Source organism: Drosophila santomea, chromosome 3L (genome assembly GCF_016746245.2).
Source record: "Drosophila santomea strain STO CAGO 1482 chromosome 3L, Prin_Dsan_1.1, whole genome shotgun sequence".
Taxonomy (NCBI): domain Eukaryota; kingdom Metazoa; phylum Arthropoda; class Insecta; order Diptera; family Drosophilidae; genus Drosophila; species Drosophila santomea.
In genome coordinates, this window is record NC_053018.2 from 12,220,820 (window position 1) to 12,247,692 (window position 26,873).

Genomic DNA, 26,873 nt, shown 5'->3' on the forward strand with positions numbered 1-26,873 from the left:
CGCATCAATTGCCTGTCATTGAGCAAGTTTTTCCGGGCGCATCTGCACTCATCTCATCTCGTCTCAAAATCAAATCAAATGAAATGAAATCAAACCGATTCGTAAAGTATCGCTATGAGTCGCATTAATCAGGCGCGATTGTAAAAGGAAACTTTCTTTCTTGGGCTTTTCAAAGACGGCGACTTGTTTGTGGATTTTGACTTAATGGCACTTAGGTGTCGAAGATTTTATGATTTTACGATCGATGGTGTTATATGGCGCTGTTGATTTGTCCAGGCAAATTGTGAACCTTCCCAAGACAAATGTGGTCTTTGTTTACAAAGCGTTATCTAGGGAGGTGCCAATCCTATGCTTTTTATGGAAATTGTAAAAGATAGGTAACCATCTTCTATTGATTTAATAAATTCTTTATTTGAATGGCCTACTAAGCAAGAAAAAATCCTTTCTTTAATACTTTAATAAATGCAAATCCCATAATTACTTTTCAACTTTCGCAAACACTCAAATCAAATCAAATCTTGTGGCCCCACAATATGACAATAATTAGAAATCAATTTACACGTCGGATTTGAGATCACCGCCAATCTTTCCATGTCGAGCTTGTGGAGCATTGTTTGTCTAGTCCGTCCTTTTTGACTGTCGGATCAGAGAGTCGGCGGCCAAAAATTTACATCCATGTCCATGTCATGTGTCCAAAAGACTTGGCACGTTTATGTTTGCTTATGTGCCAGTATTAAAGTCTTAAGTGAAATCCCATGTCACGTGTCAGTGAGCGGTCCGAAAATATACAAGCCCAGCCGAAAACGAAAACTGAAAACTGAAAACTGAAAACAGAAAACTGAAGCTCAGCCCCCCAAACCGAAATCAATTGAGAATCGCTGCGAAATAAATACTTCAGCAAATGCGAATCTTAATAAATATGCTGCAAAAAGTTGAACAAAAAAGTTGAACACAGAGAAAAAAATAAATAAAAAAGTTTGAACTTTTTTTGAAGATAATTGTTACCTCCATAATTTGTATTCACACTTCAAATCTTTGTAATAGAAACTGATGTGCACAATTTTGTTTTCTTTTGTATGCAAATATTTTTGGATAGATTTCTGGTCTTGTTTGGTGGTAAACCTCATAAAGCTCTACATTTTTCTTAGTGCATAGTGAGTATTTTTGGCCTGGCTTAGAAAGCAGAAGACACTGGACGATGTTTTGGAGCCTGAGGCGACGGCCGTCCGCCGAAGTGACCCAGTTTCCCTCCATCGCTATCCCCATCCCCATCGCCATCGCCAAAGCATCTCCATCTCCATCTCCAGCTCCATCTCTGTTCGGATCTACAGTTCCAGGCCTACAGATGCTGCTCCTCCTGCCACAAACTGCTACCCAACTTCGTCTGGCGGCGAGCGGTGGAAAAACAAACTGTCAGTTTAACCATTTGACAGTCGCTTTGAGATACACAAGCGCAGATATGAGATACGACTACGGGTTCGCGTATCTGCAGCTACTTCTGCGGCGACTGCATCCTGCCAGACCAGCTATCTGGCACTGGCGATCTTCTCCAGCCCCCCATTTTCATCCTCATTCCAATACCCAGCCCCTGATCATCCCAATCCTCAAGAATTGGCTCCCAGCGGCGCCCGACAATTGAAACTTTTGCGCCGTTTTGGCGTATTTAAAGTGACATTTGCTGACAGTCGGTCGGCGATGATCCCGATGGAAAAGATTGGAGAGGATCGGTGGAGGAGTTGGATGTGGTGGAGGAGGCGGAGCTGCCGGTGATCTATGATACAAGCAATGGTTGATCTTTAATCGACCAGTCGATCAGTTCAGTGGGAAGAGTTACTATCGTTATTGTTAAATCAAATGCATTTAATTAAGTGGAAAGTGATGGCTGTAATTGTTTTGTAGATTTATGGCTGAAGATAGTTGAGTTTATAAATGCTCCAGAGCTTGACGATTTCAACTAAACTAAAAATGTTACTTATATATACATCAATTTTACTATGACTTACTAAATATAACGTGGGAGCACAAAAGTACTTAAATTCTTTTTAAATCCATGTTTTATAGTAACTCAAAAGTTCTTAGTTTAAATTTGGCCTAAAAGCTGTCTGGTGCCACCCAGAAAATATTGATTATAACTTTAACGACTGCTTAGAACCCTATTTTACATAAAACAAATTGTTTCACACTCTTTGATGACTTGATTAAACGGAGATTAAACCGTTTTACGATCAGCCCTGCGCTTTGACATCATTTTGGAGCCACAAAAAGGTGTTTCGCCCACGATTTCATCCATATTTCGTTGAACGGGAACTCTTTTTTCTAAAAAACTTGAGTTAAAGTGGCGCTGCTGATAGTTTAAATGGGCGACAAAAGAGGCGCTTAGAAAAAGATGAGCGGAAATGGCAGTCGATGAGATACATACAATATAACAGAAATATCAAAAAGTCGCTTCACCGCCAGTTACAAAAGCGACTTCTTTCCCTTTTCCATTCTTCTGCGTTGAAGAAATCAAGCTTTTCTTTTTCCCCCCCAACTTCTCCATTTCTTTGATGGAGTCTCTTCATCTCTAGTGGCAGCATAATCAAGAGGCCATTAAAGTAAACACACTAAAGACGACGCCGATGCCCCTCCAGCATCGCCCCTCTTTCCCCTTCAAATGAGGTGAGTGATATGAAAAGGTACTATTTCTTTTACGTGGGTAAGATACAAGATGAATACCCATAATTTGCTTGGAGGTGGTACAGTATGATTGTACAGCTTTTAACGGTTCGGTACTTAAATAAGTTAAAAGCAAATTTAAAGGTGTTTGAAATGGATGTTTAATCACTAAGATATACCTCCTGTTGAAAATAGCTAGTATGATATTGTTCGAGAAATATCTTTAATTATTCCCCCATTCGAAGCAGATACTTTCCACCACTGTTCGCCCCACGTTGCACCTGAGTGCGATGAATGTCGAAAAGTATCTTAGAGTACGCACTCACCTGCATGTAGCGCGCCAGAGCCGCGTTCCGTTGCGCATGCGATCTGAGCTGCGGTTGCGGGGATCCCAGAGGACTCACTATCGTCGATGTGGAGCCACCGATTCCGGTGTCATAGCCCTGAGCGTTGGCGCCATCAACATCTGTGGGGTTGCAAACCGGGGAAAAAAAGGCACAACAAATGCAAAACGATGTTAGTAATCAAGTCAAGAGATGTTTGCACAAACGCAATGCGGGAAAACCGGGGGAAAAATGCAAAGTTTAATTGTGGAAATGTGTGAGTGCAGAAAGTCGCGGCTGAAAAGTGGCACACATATGCATTTATGTATGTGGCCCTTGAGAAAGAGTTTTTTCCTGCCAAATGCATTGGGTCAAAGATGACTGATGTGGGTCAAGAAGTCATCGCGAGCTCGTGAATCTTTATTGAACTGGTGGGAAAAGTAGCGTGCCAAATTTCTCCGCTGGACTTTCAATTAAACCAAACAAAAATGCCTGCACATAAAATAATTTCCATATAATTGTATAAGGAATTAAAATAAGTGGGTAATCAAAATATTATTTTCTAATTTTTCTAATTATGAATAAGCTTTGCAACCTTTTCTTCGAGTGCCTCGTTGAGTCCCACATAATTATCCCATCTAAATGCCGTAACAACAACTGGTTGTAGGTAATTTCCATACCACGAACTGTATCACTTAATTAGGTATGCAAATAAAGCAGAGCCCTCATCATAAATAAAGAGCAATCCACCGATCGTAAATTCTCACAGCCAGAGGCCCCAAAGCAGGTGACACGATCGTGTACGATTGGCAGCTAATAAATCCAGTGGTAAGATGGTAAGATGGTAATATGGGAGTTGGACCCATGGAATCGTGTCAGCAGTTGGCTAAGTACGGGCATAACTTTCGATTTTCATGGGCATGTAACCAGTAGGAGTTGAGTGCCCACTTTGTGCGGACACTGTACCGCGAGCTTCTGATTTTTATGAAGTTAACCGACAATACGAGCCCTGCATGCTAAGCAACTTGTACTCATTTCGAATATTAATTTACCAGAAATAAATGGTGAATAAGCCCAGAACAGGTATCACATATTCCGAGCTGCATTTGCAACCAGAACCGCTATTTGAATGACACAATAAATTGCCAGGATATGCAAATTCTTGGGTGTTCATTTTGTACCTACACCTTCAGGCCTTTGGCAAATTTAAAAATAAATATTTTAAAAAGTCTGGAGAGAGATTTTATTTAAAGGAAGGCTTTCACTTCCGCTGAAGCATATTATTTTGTTTTTCACAACATATTTCGGAAACCTTTTATAAGATATAATACTTTGAAATTGAAACCAATTGGCTGTCATTATTTTTTTGCTCCACTTTAAAGATGCATCTTTGACCACTTAAATAGCCATTTGTTTTGGAATTTTTTCCACATCACAAGAAACAAAACACCGGGCATTATAATGGCGGCAGTGCAATTTCTGTGGCATTTTGCACTCAACATGTAACAAAATATTTGCCTGCCACATATGGCATATCCGAGAGATATGCGCAAAAAGCGACGAGATACGCAGCGAAACAGCATATCTCTGGATACTGAACACTGAACACTAAGCAGTGAACACTGAATACTGGATATTGAATACTGAATACTGGATGGTAGATGGATGGTGGATAGTGGATAGTGGATAGTGGACTCACCTTTCAGCGAGCTGTTCATGCACATGGGGCACTGGTCGTTGCGGAACATGCAGGAATAGCACCGCTCGTGGCCGCAGGTGTCAATCAGTTTCCGTCTCTTGCCCTTGTCGAAGGATATGCGGCAGGAGGGGCACACGGATCCACTGGCATCGTGCTCCAGGAGTCGTCGGATGGACTGGAGATCTGCAAGGGGAGATTGGCAAACAGGTTAATGCACAGGCTAAAGTAAAAAACACGAAACAGTTTAAAGCGTTTCAAAATGGTAATGAGCGAATTACGAGAAGCCCTTCAAAGGGCTCCACAAGCAGGTGTTTATTTATGATTCCTGGAATCAGAATTAGTCCGGCAGATTATCATAAGCTTACAGCCCACTTTATTGTAGTTTAATGGAGGCCATAATCATTTTTTCATAATAACTGTTCGTGCATGCACCTATATGCATAATAATGGGTACATATAATAAACAATCCTCATGCAACAATAGTTATATAAAGTGGATTAAACCATTTTATTGAGCTACATTTTGAAAAACCACAACTAGCAATCGCATTAGTTTCAGTCTTTCAGTTTAGATGGCATTTTCTAGATTGCACTCCTAACCAGAGCGAACTGCCAAAAAAGTAGTAAAATTCAAATCGAAATACACAAATCTCGCTGCACTTGTCTTATGGCCACCGTTTGCATAAATTGACTCTGTCAATTAAATCTCGTTTGTGCAACTGTCAATTGTCTTGGATCCAATCTTAGTTCGCAGCAAAAAAAAAAACGAGGTATTTGACTGTTCAGCTTTTTTGTTTTTAGGATCGTTTATCGTTTGTTTGCTTTTTTTGTCCAGCTGCACCTGCTCCCCTCCTTGTGATTTTTTGCCCCACAAACTGGCCATTTAAACCAATGCGCCAATCAGCGGAATTCTTTACTCGACTGCACTTGCATCGTACTCGTACTCGTAATTGATTTAATCTACGCCGCCTGCCTGGTTTATTATTTCTATTAGCACTTTGTCTTTCTGTGTCAATATTATGTAAAAATGCCGGCCACCAAACGTCAGCGTTTTAATTTGCTTCTGCTTTTTCCCCCGATTTTGTTTACAAATTATGGGTAAACAAAAATTGCTGACGATTAATTGGGATTCGTTGGAATCAGAAGCAATGGGAGTAAGTGATTTCTTAATTGTTTGAGCAATATTCTTGGGAATATGAAAACTACTAACTGAAATGTAACAAATAAATGTATTTTAATCAACTAGTATTAAGAAAATGCCAGTATGTATCTGTATTTTATAGCTGCATTTTTTGTACTCTTCCATGTGCTTGAGAAACATCCCTCTCATCCAATTTGTAGCTTTAGAAAGTGAATGTTTTTGCTGTCATCCGCTGTTTTGCATACTACGCTCCCCAATTAGTGCCACAATTTGAGGACGCCAGTTGCAGTGGCAGTTGCAACCCCAACATGCAGTTTGCCACCCCTGAGATGATGATGTTTCCCTCGCTTTTGCGGCATCTGGTGCATTGGCTGCTGTTGCGCCTGCGCACACGACATGCCACCGCATTTTCTGCCATTTTCTGGCATTTTCTGCAATATGCAAATTGCAAATGGTAAATTTTAAATTGCCTTTTGTCTGCGGCCAAACAAATGTCGGATGGGGTGCACTTGTTGATATGGAACAGTTGTTCAAAAGTTGTGCCATGTGCTGTTTGGAAGGGGTCACACATGGGGATGGTCAATCGTACGAGTTTACTCGTACCATCATGCAACACGCTGACTTTGCCAGTGAAGTTCAAAGATAGGCCAGTCCATGTGGGCTGTGCTCTGTGGTTAGCTACTCCTCCTCATCGTCCTCCTTCATCCAAAGCCTCCTTGCTGAATCCTCTTCGATTCGGAGGACTGGCAGCTGCGATGACCCACGCGGGAAAAGCAAAGAACCGGCGAAAAAAATCAAACTGCGGCTTTTGATTTGCAATAAATAATGGAGGAAATGGTTGCCTGCTCTTTTACCCTGCTATTGTAGGGAATTTTGGAATTGTACTTTAAAAGCATTCCATTTCCATTTAGAGAAAAGAAGATTGCTTTTGCGAATACTTTCAGGGGGGCTAAACCTCATTACATTCTATTCTCTCTGCAAACAGTTTTGTACTAAATATGTTACTTGTACACCATGGAACTTGCTATAAATATAGGGCATTCTCTAGTCGATTGGTTCGTTTTGCACACTCTTTCTCGTTTTTGTCAAGTGGGCATGAATGACTGTGGCTATGGAAATGGAAGTTGGAGTAGAAGTCGAAGTCGAAGCCCATGCGCTTGTAATCCACTTTGCCCGCCGACCGGACGTGGTTCTCGTTGGCGGTTGGTTTTTGGTTGTCGCAGTCGTTGTTTCCCACTCTCTAAATCCCCGAACAGGAATCGCAAAGCCATCCACTTGGCCACGGGTTTTTGGCCACGGCGAGTCATCTTGGCCAGCAGAAAGGAAACTGAACGACGACCATTTGTACTTATGCCATCGATAAAGTGTTATCTCCGAGTCCAAGTCAAGTCACCTGCTGGACATGATGATTTGTTGGCTGTCCTCCCAGGTTACAGTTTTATGTGTGGGCTGGGAAACGACGGCGAAGAGGTTTTGGGGCTATCAATGGCAAAAAGCCATCGAATTCGAGTCTTGCCTTGGCACACGACTCATCTAAGTCCTGGGAATCATGGGCATATAGCATTTAACAGTACTTTTTTATGGATAAAATATAATAATATATGCACTATATAAGATATATTTAGCTGGTTATCTACGCTCAAATGGATGACATCCTGCAATAATAAAGAATATGTAATAGTTTCCTGTTCCTTGAACTTCCCTAAGAAAAGGCAGCTGGTTATGCGGAGTTGATCTGATACAAAGTGTGGGCTGCCCGGAGGTACTTACTTGTGGAAACATTTACATTTTTATATGCATTTATCAGGCTTAGACACGCACCTTGTGCTGTAGAGCGTGGAAATAAACTTAATTTCATGGGTATTAAACAAATTAATTGCGTGGATGCAGATTGCAGTTTCGCAATTCTTGGCTCGTAAATTATGGCCCAAATGGGAAAGATCTCAGCTGTTTAGCTGCTGCTGATTTATGGATTTATTTCTTGAGTCCAACGAACTCTCTTACTCACATTTAACTGCAACAATGGGAAAACCAAATCTAAATTGCTAAATTATGCGAGGTTAGCTACTGAGATCGCCTCCCTCTCACAATTTATCCCTTTTTTCAATTTTTTCTATATTTTTTTTCTATTTTTTTCTACGCATGCGCGGCACAATTCTGGGCTGCTGTTCATTGGATTTATCCAATGGTAGGCTCGACTGCGAGTTGTTTGCGGTCTGCGCTAAATTGATTTGAATTTTCCGCCGCATTTTCCTCTCTCTCTTTTTGGTCGCAAGTAAATGCTGGTGGCATGCCGGTTTGCCCCCTCAAAGCTTCCAAGTTTGTGCCTCGCATGTGGGCGTTTTATTTCTGCTAAATTGGCAAACCGCATCGCACGGATCGTACGGCTATATAGTCGTATAGTCGGCGTGTGGGCGATATATCTGCGTGTCTGCATCTGCATTCGACTGCGGGGTTGTTTGCTTGTTGGCACTTGTTTTCCTTTATGTAATTTCTTTGCAAATTATTTTCTTAGTACCCAACTCGGGCCTAATTCAATTTGTGGTTGCTTTTCCCTAACCGAAACGTTCCCAGCGAAATGCAGAATGCAGAATGCCTTTGGAATGTGAAATGATGATGGCCGTAGTTATGGCGGGTTAGCCACAAATTCTAATTTGTAAGTGCATAAGTAGTAAAGTGGTTCTCAGCGGAATGTGGGAATCTTAGAATGCGAATGCTCACTCAGCAGAGTTCAAAGCAATATAAAGCAAGTAAGAATGAGCAATTGCATCCTTTTACCTTTTTGAACACCATATTACTTTTTTTATATGATGTATTTTGAGTTTGCATAGCTATTTTAGTAGCATTTCTGTTTGCTCTGTATCGAATCCTATTTAATTCGATTTTCAACACTCATGCTTTCTACATCACTTTAGTGCATTTCTTTCAAAAATGATTCTGTTACGGCTAACACTGAGCTTAGTGCTTCTCAGAAGTACCACAAATTGTGCTTTTCTAAAGGGTAAATCCATTCGAATCACTCATCAGTCTTATGAAAGTCTCATGATAAAGCTCTAAGGTTGCAACTATGGCGGGTCCTGCGTGGACGAGAAATGGAGAAACCACACTCATTCGAACATCATTTGCATGGAGTGGATGGAACTTGATGAAGGTGATATTGATACCTGTCCAAAACCCTGGAAATGCTGCCATACTACGCAGTACGAAAAGAAGATTCCATATCCAAAACACTAACCGTGAAGCCCTAAACTTTAATTCACTGACAACATATGTATGAGAAACTGGTTTCTCATTTTATGGCCCAATAAAATGAATAAAGTCAAAACAAAAGGGCACGCGCTTCTCTTGTTTATTCTGTGAAACAAAGACTATTCAGCAAAGATTATTCGAAAACGTGCCTGCGAATTAGTTATAAATGTAAAAGCAGCGACCCATTTAGCAGAGAAAACTATCTTACAAGAAACCGAATAAATGGTATGCTTCAGTGCCAGATACAAAATTTCAATTATACAATTCATTGGCATAATGCTGCATTAAAATTAAACTGAAATAATACGACCTCTTAATTGTAGGCCCATTTTAAATTATTATTTTCGAATTAATTGTATTATATTTTAGTAAAAGTACACTTCTGTTTGGCAGGGCAGGTCAGGAATTTTCTAAATGGGGTTTCCCCCACCAATTGGACAGCTCAGGGTCAAGTTGAGAAACGACTGATCCAGCGGGGGTATAAAACTCCCGCTCCAACAGAAAAATGCGTATTCATTACAATTGATTGACAGAGCAACTGGACTCGGACCCAGACCAAATCAATTCATGCCTGAAGTGAGCGCCCAACGGACCATGGGCCATTTACCAGTTACCATGTACCAGTTACCATTTACCATTGGCCACCAAAGAAAAAATGCCAAGCACCACTGACCACCAGTACGACCACAAAAGACAGCTTTTTGCAGCCTCAATTAGGTTTCAGCAAAAAAGAGCCAGAATGGAGCTCACACTTGGCTTAAAACCTGTGTAGTTCAGAAACGATTTTAAATACTCCAAGTTTAAAATTCAAAGGAAAGGTATTATATTGCTACTTCTATTTTTAAAATATTTAAAGGCATTACCTAAGGAATTTCTTAGCATTACATACATCTTGATTATTATTAAATATATATTTTAAATATTTTTCCGAGTGCAGTAGAGATGATTCTTCAGTGATATGGAACATTATCTTTCCACCACGGCAGCTTTTCATTGTTCAAAGTTAAAGCAAAATATTTTTTGTGTAAATTGCATTGACTTTGGATTTTGTTTTGTTTATGTTTAATTGCTTCTATCATAAATGCTGTATTGTGTTTCAAATCTGATCGTTTTGAAGGGCTTTGTTTCGATAAAAACATTTTCAAGTTCACCGTGTGGGTAGAAAGTGTTGTGTTATATTTTGTTGTACTTTACCACACGTTTTCTGGCGGCTAGTTTATTTTCGCCTTTTGTTGTTAACAATTTGCGTGGGTCATGGTTGCCATTGTTGTTATGTTGCGAGCGGTGGATTTGTGTGGATAGTGTTTGTCATCGTTGGTCTCTGAATGAGTCAGCTTCCCGGCAGTCGGAAGTGAATCGAAGCGATCTATAATTACTATATACCGATGTATTCCTGTGCACACAAATTTGCATTATTCTGGGGAATCAGTGGGTATATGAAGGTGTACCTGCACTTGGGCGTCTTTAAAAAAGGTGACAAAATAAGTAAGGAAAACACATTCAGGAAGAGAAAGGTGCTGGCTCACCAGAAGAACAACAAAATGATAAAACCAACGAAAACAAATCAAATTAAGCGCGAAATTGGATGTGTTTCTTATTCGTTTCTCGTTGCTAGCAGTTATGCGTTAACTTTTTCATTTAAGCCTTATTTTCTTGAAAGGCTTGTCCAGCGAATTGTAAAGTAAACCCCGAAACAAACTGTTAAATGTGTCATAAAACCGCGAGTGCTGTCCGCTTAAATGAGTCGCAAACAAATCGGCGAACATAAATAACCCAAATGTCCGCTCGAATGGCAAATTTCGTGAGATTCTGCACTTTGATGCGCTCACTGGCAGTTCGTGAAAACGTGAGCTGAGTTTGGTTGAGAAGAGTTACCTAAGCGTAGCCTGCGGGAAAATCAAAAAAAAAAAAACTTAAAAAAACAAGAAAAAAAAGCGAACAGGAAAAGCGAGGCGTTGCCAACTGGCCAGCGGTTAAATCTATGGACCACTGCGCAGAGGGCTTTGCTCACTTTTCAGGAAAAACCTCATAACAAAACACAAAAAAAAAAGTTTAACTATTGAGTATTAGACGTTATTTAAAGAGGAAAACCAACATATATTAATATATTTATATCTTTAATTTAATATAATTTCCTTAATAGGTGAAGGGTTTATACAAATTAGCATATTAAATAGACATCTGAGAGAACTATCCCCATCTAGACTACTTTTTAAGCCAATGGTTTATTGCAACATTATTTCCCTTTTATAAGACGGTGGTTCTATGCTCCCTTACAACACCTTCTCTGCAATGCTTCCAGTTTCCACAAGTGTTAGCCACTCACAGCCTCAACTCTCTACTTCTGCACTCCACTTTAAAGTGTAAACCCATATGTCTTTTCTTTTATCTGCCATTTAGCATTGACCCACATTCCTGGAAAGGCGGCAAAGACAACAAGTTCAAGCCATATGGGGCCATAAGTATAAGACACCATCTCGAGGTGGATCGCTCGTTGAGTGAAATGTCACCATTAGTCAAAAGCGAATCAAATGAGTATGGCGGTAAATGAATATTTATGGCACTTCAAAGTTGTGCGACACATGCAAATTCGAATGTGTGTCAAGCAGGCCGGAAATTTGCCAACACACACACATGTGGCAAATAAGCAAAAATACAAAAATACAAAAATACAAAAATACAAAAATAAAATCACCCAAATGCGAATAAATCAAATGGCACTTCCGCTGCAACGTGGGCAGTACGGCTATATAATTTTTTATAGAGCTGCAGGCAAATGAAAAGTGACAATTTCATTGTGGAAGAGACGTCGAGTATCTGCGGCCCCCAGACGAGCGCCCAAGTCAATGCCGTGCCGGGATACTTGTAAACAGTTTTCTTGTGTGTTTTATTTTTTGCAATTTTGGGGGAAGCCCACGCACGAATGTACGAATGTATCGGGCCCAGACAAGCTGGCCACCTCGTCTGTTGGCTGGCTAACTCATTCATTTCCAATACGCCCCAGCTGCACTCACAGCTGATTCATTCACTCGATCACTCCGTTTACGTTCCCATTCATAAGACATTTTTGACAAACGCTCTTTGGCGTCTTTGGAGTCTCTAGTGCTTTTTTGTGGGTCGTCGCCTGCATTCATCGTGGTCGTATCGAATGTGGCAGTTTTAGCCGTGGTCCAGAGATCGCTGACCATAATTGGCAGCGACCATCGATCAGTCGATCAGTCGATCAGTTGCACTCACTAATGCGGGCTTGTAGGCTGCATTTAGCATTTGGCCAATGGATTCGTGTTACCAGAGATTTAGTGCATCGCCTGCGACTCAGTTTATATGACCGCCGGTCGGAGGAGTTGGGCAATTTGTTAGGCTATAATTGCCTGCATTATGCGGGCTCGAGGTGGGAATGAACAACAGGTGATAAGAGCTAATAAATCTTGGATTAACATTTTTATGGTCTCTTAAGCTTTCGGTTCTGAAAAGATTATTGCGTGATGGATTTTATTGGATCCACTCTCAATGTTTTCTTACCATACTACTTTTATCTTCTAAAACTATATAGTAAAGTTTATAATTTGCGAATTTCTAAGCCCGCTTTCTTTTAAGTTTCACTTTAAATTTCAATGAAATAAAAGTTTTGATAAGAAGCATTGAATTTCGTTTATTAAACAATCGAAAACTCTTAATTTCACATTCCGTTCCACTTGATCCATAAACCACTGATATCTGCAACCACAGATCTCTTTTTAAACGCATTTCATAAGATAAACCAAAACATTCCAAATCAATACAAAGGCAAGTCATCGCTTAAAAATTCATTTCAATCGATTTAGATTAACTTTGCATCAACAAAAGCCCACCACACTAAGCCGACCTTGGAGCATTAGTCTTATGCATAATCGGTGGGTCTAAAATTCATAATTATGCAGATGAAATATCATCTGCCCAAAAATCTCTTCTTTTATCTGCCTAACTAGTCGGTTGGCTTTGGAGTTGTTATCCCCCTTTGGGGTTAAAAATTAGACTGAAATTAATTAAATGAAATTAAGTGGCTAATTAGGGATTCGAATTTCCTTAAAAGTAGAAAAAGAAACCAAACAAGCCGCCCAAATTAATTACGCGTTTTCATCGAAAACGTATTAATTTACTGAACATGATGACAGAACAAGAATAACAAACTTGCATTATAAAAATAGGAAATATGTATATAAATATATATAGGTTCGCTCAACTCTAGAACTTTTTTAGGCGTTTTGTTTGGCAATAAATCTGCAGAGATTTGCTTTGCTAATGATATGTTTAAACATAAATTTAAGATGCTATCTTAATAGTTAATAAACGTTGCTAATGTGCTAAAATCAGTTTTGGTTATGGTAAATTCGCGAGAACGTGAGAAAAATGAGAATGTTTGGGAATTGAATTTTATCAAAATATTTTAAATATAAAATTATCCAAGTAGGTATAGAAATATAACATCTTTGCCATAATAACAGTTAGCATATTTATTCATTCATATATTGTATTGTACATTTATATATTATTTTACTTCTATCTATGGGTATTTAAATTTAAGAGCCCCCTTGGCATCACGCTTCTATTTTGAGTCTATCACCATAATTTGTAAAAACAATATTTCTGTTTTGGTTGTCAAACATTGTTGGCGACATTAGCACATCATTAGCGATATTAGTTGGCCAATGATATTTCTGCCATTTCTGGTTTGGGCTACTGATCTAAGAATCTCCTTTTGGCCAACATTGGTCCATTATGCTAATGAGCAAAAAGCGACTTTACAGTCCACAGTTGTTTGCAGAAGCTTTTAAAAAATTATAAAATATTTCTCTTAACTGGATTCGGCATAAATCTGCATAAATTACCCAACTGGGAACCCTACATCCCCCTCCAGGAATTGACAAGTTTTCAGCATTTGTCTGGCGCGTTACGCGACGCCATCGATGGTAATCTGCCACAAAGACACAAAGACTGCGAGGGCAGCATACCAAATGAGGATGGCCATCACGTGTGGGCGCCACTTGGAGTGGATGCCACACACTCGGCATAAAAATTGGTGAAGAAAAACCACAAAAAACCACAAGGAAATAGTTCAAATAGTTTAGATAAAACATAGAGTTTATCAAAAGTTTAACGGACTATAAATTAAACTTTTTCCATGTTATAAATTGAATGCCCTTCTTTTGACAGCAAACTATACTAGTTTGGAATCATATTTAATTAAATCCTATAGCTGTTCAATTCGTATAGCTTTTTTCTCTCTGTGCATCGTAAGGCATACCCTATTTGTATCTTTCTCCTTCATTGGTGTTTTTAATGTGTGTAAGATTTAATTTCACCTTTCGATCGACTGCCGTTTACTGTGGCGTTTAAGGCACTTTCTCAGCTGCGTTCTGAAGATCATTAATCAAATTTTTCTTTGGGCGGGGCAGTAAATATTTTGACCAATATTTGTACCAGTTTTTTCCGTTTTGTTATTTCTCGTTCGGCTTTTGTTTTTGTAGTTTCTGAATTTTTAATTTGCTGTAAATAGAGCGTGTGATTGGCCCCGCCGTCGCCGTCCAACTTGATTTCAACTTTTTTTCGATATCTTTTTTTTTTCGTATCTCAAAATAGAGTTTTTAATGCCTTTTGATTGATTGATTTCGCTTTTTATTTGTAAAAATCGAAAAGAATCAGCACAGCTAGTGCCTTTTGAAATCAATCCCTAAAATATAATATTCGGTTACACTTTCGTAATTTTTTGATTGACAGATTGAATTCATGTCTTTGGCAAAACAAAATTGACAAAGTCAAACAATAACTTAAAGTCACTGCCAGTGATTGAAATGAATCATCAATTGGTGGATGAACAGATGGGCCACTGGTCAGAGATCATGGAACTGGAAGCGTATTATTGAGCAAAAATGTAATGCCCTCTAATAACTGACCTTACCCACAAACAACGCAATAATTACACGGTTAACTCGGCTGTAAAAATTTGAAATATTAGCTGCCCATAGTTATAATACCCACATGATTAATGGAGCAGCATCTGCGGATCGACGATCACTTCAAATGACACTGAGGCTCAACCAAACCCAACCGAATAAACCTCAGATTATCAGCGAACATGAACATGAGCACTAAGTGCGCTAAAAAGAAGATCTAATAGCTCAACTTACGACCAACATCGAGTGGTTATATGTATATACATAGTTACCCAATCGCAGTCTCAGGTGTTCCGTTTGTCAATGGATGACAAAACCAGTGTAAAACCCCATGTAAGTCCGATACTTTCCACTCCCCTCCAATGACTTGGGCAATTTGCCACGCTCTTTAGAGTGTATCAAATTCAACAAAAATAATCCACCAACAAATTGCCTCCAAAAACGTGATCGAGCTGACATTGAAATGTTGTTTTCTTGGCAAACTGGCATGGAAAACTTAATAGCTTCGCCACACATATCGCCCTATGAAATCAGCTATTCTATAATGAACCAAACAGAATTGGACTGTCAAGCGTATTTAAAGTGAAAAGAACGGAACGCTTCAATTGATAATGAAACTACACAATTAAGAGTTCAACTGATTTAACCCCACCAAAAATTGAAAGTCTCGCTTCAATTGAATTCGTTTTTTTTTCGAAGAGCTGAAGTCGGGCACGATCTTCTAAGTTATTTTGTAGTACAAAAAATTTCTATACACTTCAATGTATATATTTTTTTAGTTACAACCACAAAATGACATAAGCCTCAAAAGTATTTGGCACTTATTGTTCTTGACTTTGCTTGTAAATCGTTTGACCGACGGGTTAATAAATCAAACCACAATTCAGTTTTTAACATGGGTTTGCTCCGTTATGATCTGATCTTGGCTCTCAAGATCATAGACAAGAAATGGCAATGTTTTCTTATATAAGAAACCTATTAAAACCGTTAATCAGTTAGAAAAGAAGGCGAATTGATAATGTACGAAAATAGAACTTAAGAATTAAATAGATAATTTACGGAGGAACATGTAAAATAAATGTTTGTTTGAAAATTGGGTGTGTGCCTTGAGTCAATGGATACAACAATCGGTATCTGATTGATGACTGATCGAATGGCAAAGTTCTATAAGTTTTGGAGATCCCACATACATTTTTCACCGCTTCTGTGCGCAATTCCTTTGGCATAAACATCCAATCAATTTCCTGTCCAAACTTTCTATAGAATCGATACGAGGCTGCTTAACGATTGGAACTTTGTAATTAGAACCTTCATGAGAAGTGCGATCGGCTCATCAAAAGTTGTGCCCAGCCACCGGATAAAGTGTTTACGATGTCTTCTTGGCCATGGCTCTTGAGATTGAAACGTCTCTTAATTGCATGTTAATTGCTCCAACCACCAGAAGAACCGAGAAGAAGAAACAAGAACTTGCAGATCGTCGGAAGATTCAGACACACAGAGAGTCTCGAAGAAGAAGTCACTGGGGATTGTTATGTATTTTCTTCAGGTCTATTCCATTCTTTTATTTTCTTTTCTTTTCAGTAGTTCTGTGTAAACTGGACTGCAGGCTCGGGCTAAAACAGTTGCACTCATTTGTTGGCCCAGTCGTTCTGGCTGCTCTTGATCTTCCGTTGTGGTTCTTCAGTTCTACAGTTCGCCAGTTCGCCAGTTCGCCAGTTCTCCAGTTGCCCAGCTTTCGAGTTCTCAAGTTCCCGAGTGCAAGTAAGTGCCCACTTGTACACCAGTACCCCCCTCTATCTTCTTTGGCTGCCCAGCCTCTGGTGAAACAGAGACAAAGACAAGTTTTTCAAGTTTTCCGACGACGGGGGCACATGAAGTCATTCAAGTGGAAGCAAAAGCAACGAACTGGACGGTAGTCGTGGACAGGCGAAAGGCTTGTGGTCTCTGGTCTTCGGTCTCAGGTCTTTAGTCTTCAGTCTTCAGTCTTCGGTCTCTTGTCTTTCCTACTCGGGACTGTCATTCGCACTTGAAGATCAAGTGATATATGTCTGGCTGTCTGCCTATATGCGACGTATGTAAGTGTGTAGCGAGTAGAACCACTGGCAGTCGTATATTTACACGGTATCAGGCAAAGTCTATGGGGAGCCAATAAGTTTCGATTAGATAAGAATCGGGTACTTGACGCACTCGCAGTCTCAGTCTCAGTCGCAGTCTCAGTCTTCTGTCTTCTATGAGGTGTTGTATGTGTCGCTATTCAGATGTTCAAATGGTGTAAGTGAGCAAGTTATAGACCACTTCACATCATAAGCATTGGGAAACTGTGAAGTGCTCTAAATGCTACAAGAAGTTGACTAGCACCGATCTAAAGTGGTAGGAAATGGGGTCAAATGGGTGTATTAAGTATAACAAAAGCGAATTTTATATAAAGAATTAGTTGGGGATCAACAAAACTTTTGATACTCTCCTACGAAGTTTGTTAATCCCGTATTGAAACGCTCTACAATAGGATCATAATACTCGTACTTAAAGCCCAGAAGTGTGATAATATCTGTAGTCACCAGCTCGAGCACTAAACTCAATTGCCAATGAAGTTTCATACTTCTAAGAACCTGGGGGATAGTAACTGACCGCATTGTAACACCTTTAAAGTTTGAAGTGGCTGGCCCGGCGATAAAGTTTGTGGCTATATAACCTGGATTTTGGTGTAAATAGTTGGGCATGCCCCTTTATCGCCCCGTCATGGGTTTGTGTACTTTGTGTGGCTTGGTTAGATATGTGAGTATGAATAGAAAAAGAGCCCAACAACGAGCGACAAAAGCGGAGCACTGACCCAATTCAAAACTGAAATGAATATTCCTAAGGTTTGTAAACGGGGCAATGAGCCAGTGTGTTCGGTGTGTTTGTACGGATTCGCAGTCAGGTGTTAATTAAATTTATTTAAACCCTCTTGAGCCGAATCTACGATTTCAATGTAACGATACGAGCCAAATGAAGCGTGCCCAAATAGAATTGCCCTTTAGGGTTTGGCTTTCAGCAGGGAAAATAAAACGCGCTGATAAAGCGTTGACAATTCGAAGGGGAACACCAAACCAGAAATCTAACCACACACCAGATGGGATCGGTTCGGTTCGGTTCGGCTTGGTTAGCCAAAGCCAGAGCCATTGCCCACACAAAAATTGTGGCTAAATGTAATTGGCAAAAGCACATCAACCACTTTTATCACAAAACCCGTCACTTGCGCCGCCGACTCTGCCTGCCAAATGGCCCCAACATAACTTTTGGACATAATTAAGCCATCAAACTAAAATCTTTGCCATTTGCGTTGACAGTGACTTGTCGCTGTGTTGGACAACAGTGAGCACAGCGAACGCGGCTCGCAAAACTAATTAATTAAAATGAACTACTCAAAATGTTGGCAACACACTCGGCAATTTCTGTTTTGGCATTTTTGCTTACGACATTTGTGGGTTGATGGGTTTGGATGATTTAGGCGGAATTAAGCGATAAAATCAAGCATTACCAAATTCATTTGGCGGTTTTACAGTTAAATGGTATTTTTATCTGTTCATGGCAGTATGGTTTTTTAATTACTTTCTTATGAATTTGTTTACAATTTTTTTACTGCTTTAAGATAATTATAGAAGAGTAAGTAGAATTGATAATTCAATAAAAGCTGCCATAACACTCAATTTCAAGCTTATGAAGAGCAAATGAAAGACGTTACTACAATTTATAACCTTGAATATTCCTGGGATCCTTGGCTACCAAAAGTCTTTTCCTTTAACTACCAAACAATGCCAAGATCCATGGAAACCCCACAACTGCCAAACGAAACTCCCAAGCAAATAGTTCAGTTGATAAGTAAAAGTGAAACCATGCAGTATTGCTGGCTTCCACAGGAGCGACGTGAGCCCATTTTCCGGGAAAAGCCACCAGTGGTTATCTCCAACAAGCGATTCCAGCGCATCCGTGCCCATGCCACGCAGGCAGCCAAACAGGAGCAACTGCATCAGCAGCAGCTTCGTGCAGAGGCGGATGAGCAACTGCGAATTGGAGGCGAGGAACTGCTTCGCAAATTCGCCGGTCGGAATCTCTGCATCACACGGGAGGAGGAGTGCGCCCGGGAACTGAAGCAACTGCAAGCGGAGCAACTGGAGGCCAAGCGCCTAGCGGAGGAGGAAAGCAAGGCTGCTCGGCTGGAGCATCAGAAGACCAGGAAGAAGCGCATCGAGGCTGCCCAGAAACTCCTGGAGCAACTGCGTCCTGGTCCGCGGGAATTGCAGTGCGCCCGTCTGCAGAGTGAAGTTATGCGTAGTGTCAATGTGCAACGGGAAGTGCAGGCGGAATTCGCCAGGGCAAACCAGCAGCAGAAGGAGCTGGACAGGAAGATCTTCCAGGAGCAAGTGCTTCGGGGATTCGAGGATGCCCAGCATCGCCACAAGGAGCAATGTCAACAGCTAAGTGAGCATAAGAAGGAGTTGTTGCACTTGATTGCAGAGAGGGAAAGGGAACGCCAGGTGAGTTTTTAAATATAACTAATATAAATATATATATAATATAATGTTACTACCACTAGGCCACCAAAGCCCAGGAATTGGAGGAGGCCCTCAAAGAGCGGGCACGTAATGAGCGCATGATGAAGGATCAGCAGGCCAAGGAGAAGGAGCTGCAGGCCGCCAAGCAGCGCCAGAAAAAAGATGAGGCACTTTCCTCCTTGGCCATGTCCGAGCAGCGCCAGCAGCGACTCCAAATGCTCGAGGAGATGGAGCAGGTGCGTTGCGATATCCACAACAAGGCCAAGGGACACCTGGAGCAGCTGAAACGGAACAGAGCCAAGGAGCGAGTGGAACAGCGCATCAGTCGAAATGAAAAACTGGCCAGGGAACTGGCTCCACGGCTGCACTACAGTGCTCGTGAGGATGAGGAGCGCCATAAGCGCCAGCTGGAAGAGATGCGAAAAGTACACAGTGCCGAGCAAGCCAAATGGAGGAAGTCCAAGGAACAGGCCAAAACCGCCCGTTTGGCTGTGCAAAAAGAAGAGGAGGAGCTGGCCAGGAAGAACAAACAAAAAGCGGAGGAGGAACGCAAGGTGGCGGAGGAACTGCGTCTTCAAAACGATCTAACCAATGTGCAGTTTAAGCGGCAGCAACGAGAGGAGCATATTCAAAGGATAAGGAAACTCCGCCAGGATCTCGACGAGCAGGTCAGGAAACGCACCGAGGAGGAGACCCGTCCAGGTACCAACTACAACAGGGAGGCCCAGTTGGAGGAGCTACGCGAGGATGCCTTCTTCTTCGACTACGCGCGCCAGCTGATGGATGAAGCCCAGGCCAAAGGATGTCCCCTAAAGCCATTTATACGCGCCGTTGGTCAGTACAAAACCGATAATCGGATAGGAGCCGAGATACGGATTCCCCGACACATGGTCACTCGACTGCCCATGGGCAGGAGAACTCAAGGAGACAGCCAAGCAGAGGGAAAGAAAGGATCCCTGCATAAACAGGAACCCAATGCCGAGGAGTTGGGCAAAGAGGAGAAGCTTTTGGGTCAGAGAATACAGGAGAACCTCAAGAAAATCGAGGCCTTGGTTTTACAGGAGGGCAAGAACAACGATGAACAAAAGGATTCAAAGAAATAGGCTGAAGTTTACCTCTTGAACTTTCAATAAATACTTCTACTTTTGGTTTAAACTTCACCCTTAGCAAACAGAAATAAAACTTAAACCTGCAGAAAACCTAAACCAGAATGGTTGAAATTATAAACCCCCAACTTGACATCAATTGTGGTAAATTTTGTAGGCTGCAACTCGGAGTCAAAGTATTCATTTGATATCCATTACAATGGCAAGTGGAAACTGGAAACTTCTCATCAAAAGTATTGAGTTGCAATTAAAGGTGCGAAATTCAATTCACTGGTGATCGATTTCCATTGCCATTAGTCACCGGGTGTCCAAATTGAGTTTGTTTAATATACATTCTATCACTTTGGTATGGAATCAAATTGATTCCTATTTCGATGAGCAGCATGCTTGGGAAAACCTTTCCAGCTTTCAGTTTTATACAAATCGTTAGAGCAGCCAGTAGCTTAACAAGAAAAAAAACAAACATAAAAATTCAAATTTTTTCTGAGCAGACAACATTTTTGAAAATATCGCAATTGCAATGGCACCGAAATTCAATAATAGCGCCGACGTTATGACACTGAACATCAATGATCTGAGGAAAATAGTTCCCGCTGCCGAGATCGAGTGTCTGGAGCAGAAGAAACGCGACGAGGAGCAGTTGAAGGCCGAACGTGAAGATATCCACGTGAAACTGAATAAAACGCTGCAGCGCCTCATCAGAGTGGACGACCAGTTGCAGGTGGACCGCATCAGTGACCAGGAGTACCGATACTTGGAGTCCCTGAGGAGAAGGATGAGTTTGCGGCACCAACTGTTGGCCGAGAGACTGGTTCGCGTCGGAAGTCGACTGGCCAGGGCGAAATTCGAGCTCAGCAAGCTTGAAACTGCCATTTACGAGGACCTCTTAAACCGCGGATTGATTTGAAATGGGTGTCGAAAGAATGGATTTAACTGATTTTTCAAAATTTGAAGTAAACGCGAGATTCTAGTCGGGCAAACTATTACAAATGAATGTGACGATTTAAGGCTCTAAAGAATTATTTTTTATATTATGCAAAGGACGTGGACAAGCTATATATGTACCCTGTATAATATCTTTGTTCTAAGCAGTCTGCGCACTATGAGTCCATTCGGTTTACCCTCAAAATTGTTTTAAGAATATATCTCAATAAATGTATAATTAAGAAATTTACAATATTACAACATTTACGGAAAACTACTGATGTTTCTCGTTTATTATTTATCACAATCTAATCATTTGTAAGGTGTAAAGGTATCTATTAGTTTTCTTACGAAATCCCACATTTTACAATGGAAACTTTCTGACCTAGAGAGACATAAACTCGATTTGATTATAGCCACCCCCAAACCCAAATCCAAACTCATTGGTTGAACGAGTGAGGAACTATCTGCTTTGGGTTGCCACTCAAAGGGGTTTTTAGAGTTTTAGTTTTGGGGTTTTGTTTGGGGTTCTATTTACCTTGTGAGCAAAGGTCTGGCAATGAATGGGGAGCATTTGTATTGGTGCTGGTGGTTTTGGTGTTATTTTTTTTAGGTATCTATCTGTATTTGCCCGACGCTTAAAAGTTTTTATCTTTTGTGTTTTGCCTGTTTGGCTGTTTGGCTGTTTGGCTTGCGATGTCGTCGTGAACTTGTTGATTTTAGATACAAACTCGGCTCGTTGTCGCTGTTGTCAGGCGTTGTAGTCGTTTTATTTGCGCAACGAGACGACAAAATACATTTCAGAAAATTGTCAAAAAAAGTAATACTCGTACCAACCAGCGAACCCGACTTGAAGGTTAATGTGGTGTAGCTTCTTCCATGCCTCGTGCACTTTTGTGTTTGATTGCAAATAAAGTCGAAACAATAACGAAACATCAGCCAAAAGGAAGTGAGATCGACTTGAGCTTCGTTTTTCAGTCGCCAGACCTTTTGCCAGACACTTATGAAATATTGTGTCCACACACTCGGTTCTTAGAATTGATGTTTGAATTATGAATTTGGACTGACACAGGTAGAACTCCTTTGTTCTTCGCTTGGTTCGCCAATTAACCGAAAGGATTTGCCAGCCAGGGAAACTGGTTATGAGATCATATCGTGTTTGCCGTCTAATTATGTTAAATGATTTGGCAAATGAAGCGTTTATACCGGAGTCTGTCTAATGAAGTGTGTCAAAAAAGGTTTTACAAACAAATAACTTAATAGAGCATAGTTTTCAAACAGTCGATTTCTTTAATTCTGTTCAAGTGAGATCAGTGCTCGAAAATAGTTTATCTATTTCTATAGCGAACTATTTTTTGTGTGCTTAAAGATACAATATTTACTTACAGATGTGTTAATGAAAGTAAAGCAACCTTAGACGGCAATTAACATCAGAACTTACCTAGAAACAAAAATAAAACAGCATTAGTTTAGTTGTAGATGTGCTTTTTTTAACGATTAGATATGGGATTACATAAATATGTATAAATAGAACGGATCTCGTAAGACCTCCATTAGTAGGAATCAACATAAAAAAAATCCTCTTCATAAAAATAAACTTGTAAATAATCCTGTTGTTGGTTGGCTTTCATGGCAATTTGCTCTTACACATGTACTACAATTCCCCAACCATTTTAATAGCTCATTAAAACAGCGGCTACAGAAGAACAGCGGCAGTTCCGTGAAATTTAAGTGGCACACAGAATCATTAAAAAACAAACACACATGTGACATCTAAAAGCATAATGTCTCAACTTCTTGCGGCATCGCGGCTGTAAAGAGATACAAATTTGTATCTATCGCAACTCGATTGGAATTAATTGCTTTGACATTTCACTGTATAACCCCCTAAAGAGCGCTTCTACTTTACAGATGCTATGCCAATTTAGGGTTTTGCAAAACACTTGACGGCAATTAAGTGTAAGTACAACTGACATTTCTGCCCCCCATTGCCACTTCAGATTTGAGATACGTTTCGCAATCCATGGGATGCTTAAAGGGCGCCAGATCTGGATTTACATATATACAAAGCACTCTAAAGAACTTGTGATTCCTAGGGTATTGGGTTACTTGTATTCCCAAACCTATCCTATTTTCATTTCAAGTTTTTTTGTATTCCAATGCCACATTTTTATTACTTATGTTGTTAATGTGCACTATGATTTATTTTATAATATTTCCTAATGACTCTAAACTGTTTACGATGCTTATCTCCTCTGAGTTACTTATTGTATTCAAGTTACAACCATACACATTTTTTTCTAGGCGAATGGACATTTTTATTGATTCACACATTTGCATTGGTGGCATGTAATTTTCAAATGTCAGTGGTGTCAGTGTCATGTAAATAATGCAGAAACCTTCAGACGAACAAATAATAGAACAACTAAAGAATCGTGGTTACTGCAAATCACGAAGTCCACTTGATTGCTGCAATAAAAACAAATCCGAAATAATATAGAAAATTAAGGCTGAAAAATGAAGCAGTGAAGCAGTGAACAATCGTAACAAAATGGCTGTGGTTTTGGGTCTTAGCCCGGTTGGATCAGCAAGTCTTCCGCTTTGTAATTAATCAATTTCAGCCTCGCAATGCATACAAAATAAATCGCGCGCATTGTGTGAGAAATCAGCAGCCGTGCCGCTTGCTTTTTATAATAAAAATGTTCAAATTTACGAGACAAAGGCGAAACATTGACGGCGGCAACATGTATGGTATCTGAATCCGACCACTTCCAATCCGCATCGCATCTCATGGCATCGTATTTTGGGGGGGCAAACAACTGCTCCACAGCTCCACAGCTCCACGGCTCAACATCTCAAGAGCCCCAACATCCGCAGTGCAGGGAAATTTTGCATTATACGGCTGCCGAAGTTCCTGGGCATGTGTACTCGTATGTATTGTACTTATGGACTTTCGTTAAATGTTTGCCAACATTATGAAAGTAGTGGGAAAGGCGAAAAGTGCTGCCAGTGAAGCTGCTGCTGGGAAATGCAAACTACTATGGGAAAATTGTGGGCAAAAACACAAAGCCAAGGTGGTCGTAAATTTATTCCAAGTTATATTTTAATAAAAACTTTACACACATTTTAATTAAGTGTGTTAAAAGTAATAGAGAAAAGTATCTAATTAATAATTTTGACTTTATTTTTGTGCAGTTTTAGACAACAAAAATCGAAACTCGATCTGAACATATGAGATTACATTTGAGTAGGCTATTTTTTAAAATTTCAAATGCAAAACATAAATTTACCAACTGTCAAAAATTGATTAACCTTGTTTATCAATTCAAGAGGCATTTGAATCAAGAACTAGCATATCTAGATCTGTAAGTATAAAGTCATGTAAGATTCTCATTTGAGAGCTTGGAATTCTGAGCCCACGTTATCTTAAATTTCCCTAGGTTTTTCCACTGTGCCTGGCTGGTTGGGCCGACAGTTTTCCTACTTAGCCATGGCCTATAATTTATGTTTGGCTGCGTTTAACCGCCAGGCAGAGCAGCGAGTTGGCCAACGAGCGCGAGCCTATTTGGTAGTCGTGCCGTTTGGGCCTGGAAATTTGACTGTAACTGCGGTTACTTCCTTTTGGCCCCTTTGGTATCGTATCGCCCATTGAGCATCGCAACGCATAAATCAAACTTTGGCCGCCGCACCGAGGTTTTCCTCGCCAGAAATTGTGGGTATTCAGAAATGTTTGCTGCTTTGACTTTGGCTATATCAAGTTGCCAGCTTCTTGGAAGTCTGACTGGAGATGGTCCAGTCTTTGGGCCAGTTGTCCGTCGAATTTACGGCCTTTTAATGCTGCAAACCTTTTCTCTTGTGGCGTTGACATCGTAGCGGTAAATGTTGATAAATTAATTCGCTGCAATGTTGCAACTTTTGCAGGTTCCTGTGGTGAGTCAGAAAAATTCGGAAAGGCTTCGACAACAGAGCATCCCGAAAATGTCAAAATAACGACAGGGGTTTCTTATTAAAAGCGGGTTTTTTGTAAAGCCAGAAATGTAAGAAACTCTCGGTGGAAGAGAGTGTGCTGCCTTCCCCGAAATCTTCACATCCATCAAAATCAAAATTAAACTGCCATAATCCGCTTTGAGGTTTCAGGTGTCAGATCATTTACCCTGATTGCCAAATTTTTATAATGAGCTAAGATCTGAGATAACAGATTACAGATACACGCAGTTCAGAAAACTTTTCGGTTTCATCTGCGCGATGAGTCTTCCAATTAAATGAAATGTTTAGTCATTAGGCCGTAATTTCACTTTGGCGAGGTGAAAGTCATAAGAAGAAGACAACTGGAGGAAAGGCAGAAAGTAAAAGACACTAAATCATCTGGGCGGCAATTAAAGAGAGTGAGAAAAAACACTTAATAAATTACCGCAATGCGACACGCCCACATTGTAAAACCGGGCATAAGTTCATTTTGTTCGACAACAGGAAACAATAAGTGAATGAATGACAACACTCAAATCCCAAACTCATTTGCAAAAATTAGTCAGCCAGGGGTTCAACTCGAAATAAACCCAAAAGACAATCACCGATATTATGACAGCGACAAGCTTACGTGTAAATGTGGAAAAAAATTTACTTTCATTCGAGTGCACTTCACATTATTGATTTTTTCGTGTTTACTGGTAAGGCGTCTTAAAATATTGCATACCATTATATCATTTCTTTTTGTGACAAAGTTGGTTGGAATGAAACAAGGTAGTAAGAAAACCGAAAACTTGGTAAGGAACCAACTGGATTAAGTAAAAAGTACCTATAAAATTACTATTAGTTTTTAGTTCTCATTGGAATGGAATTTGGCACGCGCAATGTGAGTTCCTTTCAGATAAGATATAGCCCTGATATAGTATACCACATGTGAAAAGGTTACGTGGTGTGGTTCGCACCTTGTCCGCTGGGTGGCGCACCTGTTGCACATACAGCCATATCGATAAGGTTTTCTTTTGGTGTGGTTCTTTTGTTTGGATTTTTTTTCATGCGGGCGCCAAAAGTCGGTCGGACATTCGAAATATTTACAAATAATTAAAAACCGTAATTGGCTTTGCCTGTTGTTGTCGTTGCCCGACTAAGGTCTAAACAAACAATTTTCGCCGCTATCTGAACGCAAAGTTTGCTTGGCAAATTGTCGCGGCGCTCGAAATAAAATAAAAAAGAAAAAGAAATACTCGTAAATAGTTGAAGTCGAAGTAGAGCTGGTTAAAAAAAATACTATAGATGGCTTGGGTTTGCCGTGCAAATATTATAGGTAAATTTGCGTTTGTAAACA

The 26,873-nt window shown here is 40.3% G+C and overlaps 4 protein-coding genes and 1 long non-coding RNA gene across 10 annotated transcripts in view; 3 read left to right on the plus strand and 2 right to left on the minus strand.

Annotated features, from left to right (window-relative positions):
- The window catches only part of LOC120449837 (protein TANC2), a 50,373-nt gene that overhangs the window by 16,874 nt on the left and 6,626 nt on the right, over window positions 1–26,873 (minus strand). For all 5 annotated transcript variants that reach the window (XM_039632491.2, XM_039632489.2, XM_039632490.2 and 2 more), the window contains 2 exons: window positions 4,678–4,860; window positions 2,982–3,121 (listed from right to left, as the gene is read on the minus strand). In XM_039632491.2, the coding sequence (XP_039488425.1) occupies window positions 2,982–3,121; window positions 4,678–4,860 (323 nt within the window). The remainder of the gene's footprint in view (window positions 1–2,981; window positions 3,122–4,677; window positions 4,861–26,873) is intronic.
- On the plus strand, window positions 8,719–9,148 carry LOC120449844. The gene is made up of 2 exons (XM_039632503.1): window positions 8,719–8,819; window positions 8,877–9,148. The coding sequence occupies exons 1-2, from the start codon at window positions 8,750–8,752 to the stop codon at window positions 9,050–9,052; spliced, it is 246 nt and encodes an 81-aa protein (XP_039488437.1). The 5' UTR covers window positions 8,719–8,749; the 3' UTR covers window positions 9,053–9,148.
- Window positions 14,766–15,303, minus strand: LOC120449845. 2 transcript variants are annotated; one of them, XR_005616224.1, is made up of 3 exons: window positions 15,273–15,303; window positions 15,006–15,217; window positions 14,766–14,952 (listed from the first exon to the last, which is right to left on the minus strand). It is a non-coding gene; the product is annotated as an uncharacterized LOC120449845 (long non-coding RNA). The 2 variants fall into 2 exon arrangements; XR_005616223.1 differs by having other exon boundaries at window positions 15,006–15,204; window positions 15,265–15,289.
- LOC120449839 (trichohyalin) lies at window positions 17,533–21,057 on the plus strand. The gene is made up of 2 exons (XM_039632493.2): window positions 17,533–19,517; window positions 19,577–21,057. The coding sequence occupies exons 1-2, from the start codon at window positions 18,711–18,713 to the stop codon at window positions 20,636–20,638; spliced, it is 1,869 nt and encodes a 622-aa protein (XP_039488427.1). The 5' UTR covers window positions 17,533–18,710; the 3' UTR covers window positions 20,639–21,057.
- Window positions 21,047–21,842, plus strand: LOC120449843. The gene has a single exon (XM_039632502.2). It carries the CDS (start codon window positions 21,162–21,164, stop codon window positions 21,546–21,548), a length of 387 nt encoding a protein of 128 aa, XP_039488436.1. The 5' UTR covers window positions 21,047–21,161; the 3' UTR covers window positions 21,549–21,842.

Coding starts and splice junctions, on each gene's coding strand:
- LOC120449844 (XM_039632503.1), top strand. CDS start 8,750: ATGATTCTGTTACGGCTAACACTGAGCTTAGTGCTTCTCAGAAGTACC. Junction 8,820..8,876: donor AAATTGTGCTTTTCTAAAGG/GTAAATCCATTC, acceptor TAAAGCTCTAAG/GTTGCAACTATGGCGGGTCC.
- LOC120449843 (XM_039632502.2), top strand. CDS start 21,162: ATGGCACCGAAATTCAATAATAGCGCCGACGTTATGACACTGAACATC.
- LOC120449839 (XM_039632493.2), top strand. CDS start 18,711: ATGAAAGACGTTACTACAATTTATAACCTTGAATATTCCTGGGATCCT. Junction 19,518..19,576: donor AGAGGGAAAGGGAACGCCAG/GTGAGTTTTTAA, acceptor TACTACCACTAG/GCCACCAAAGCCCAGGAATT.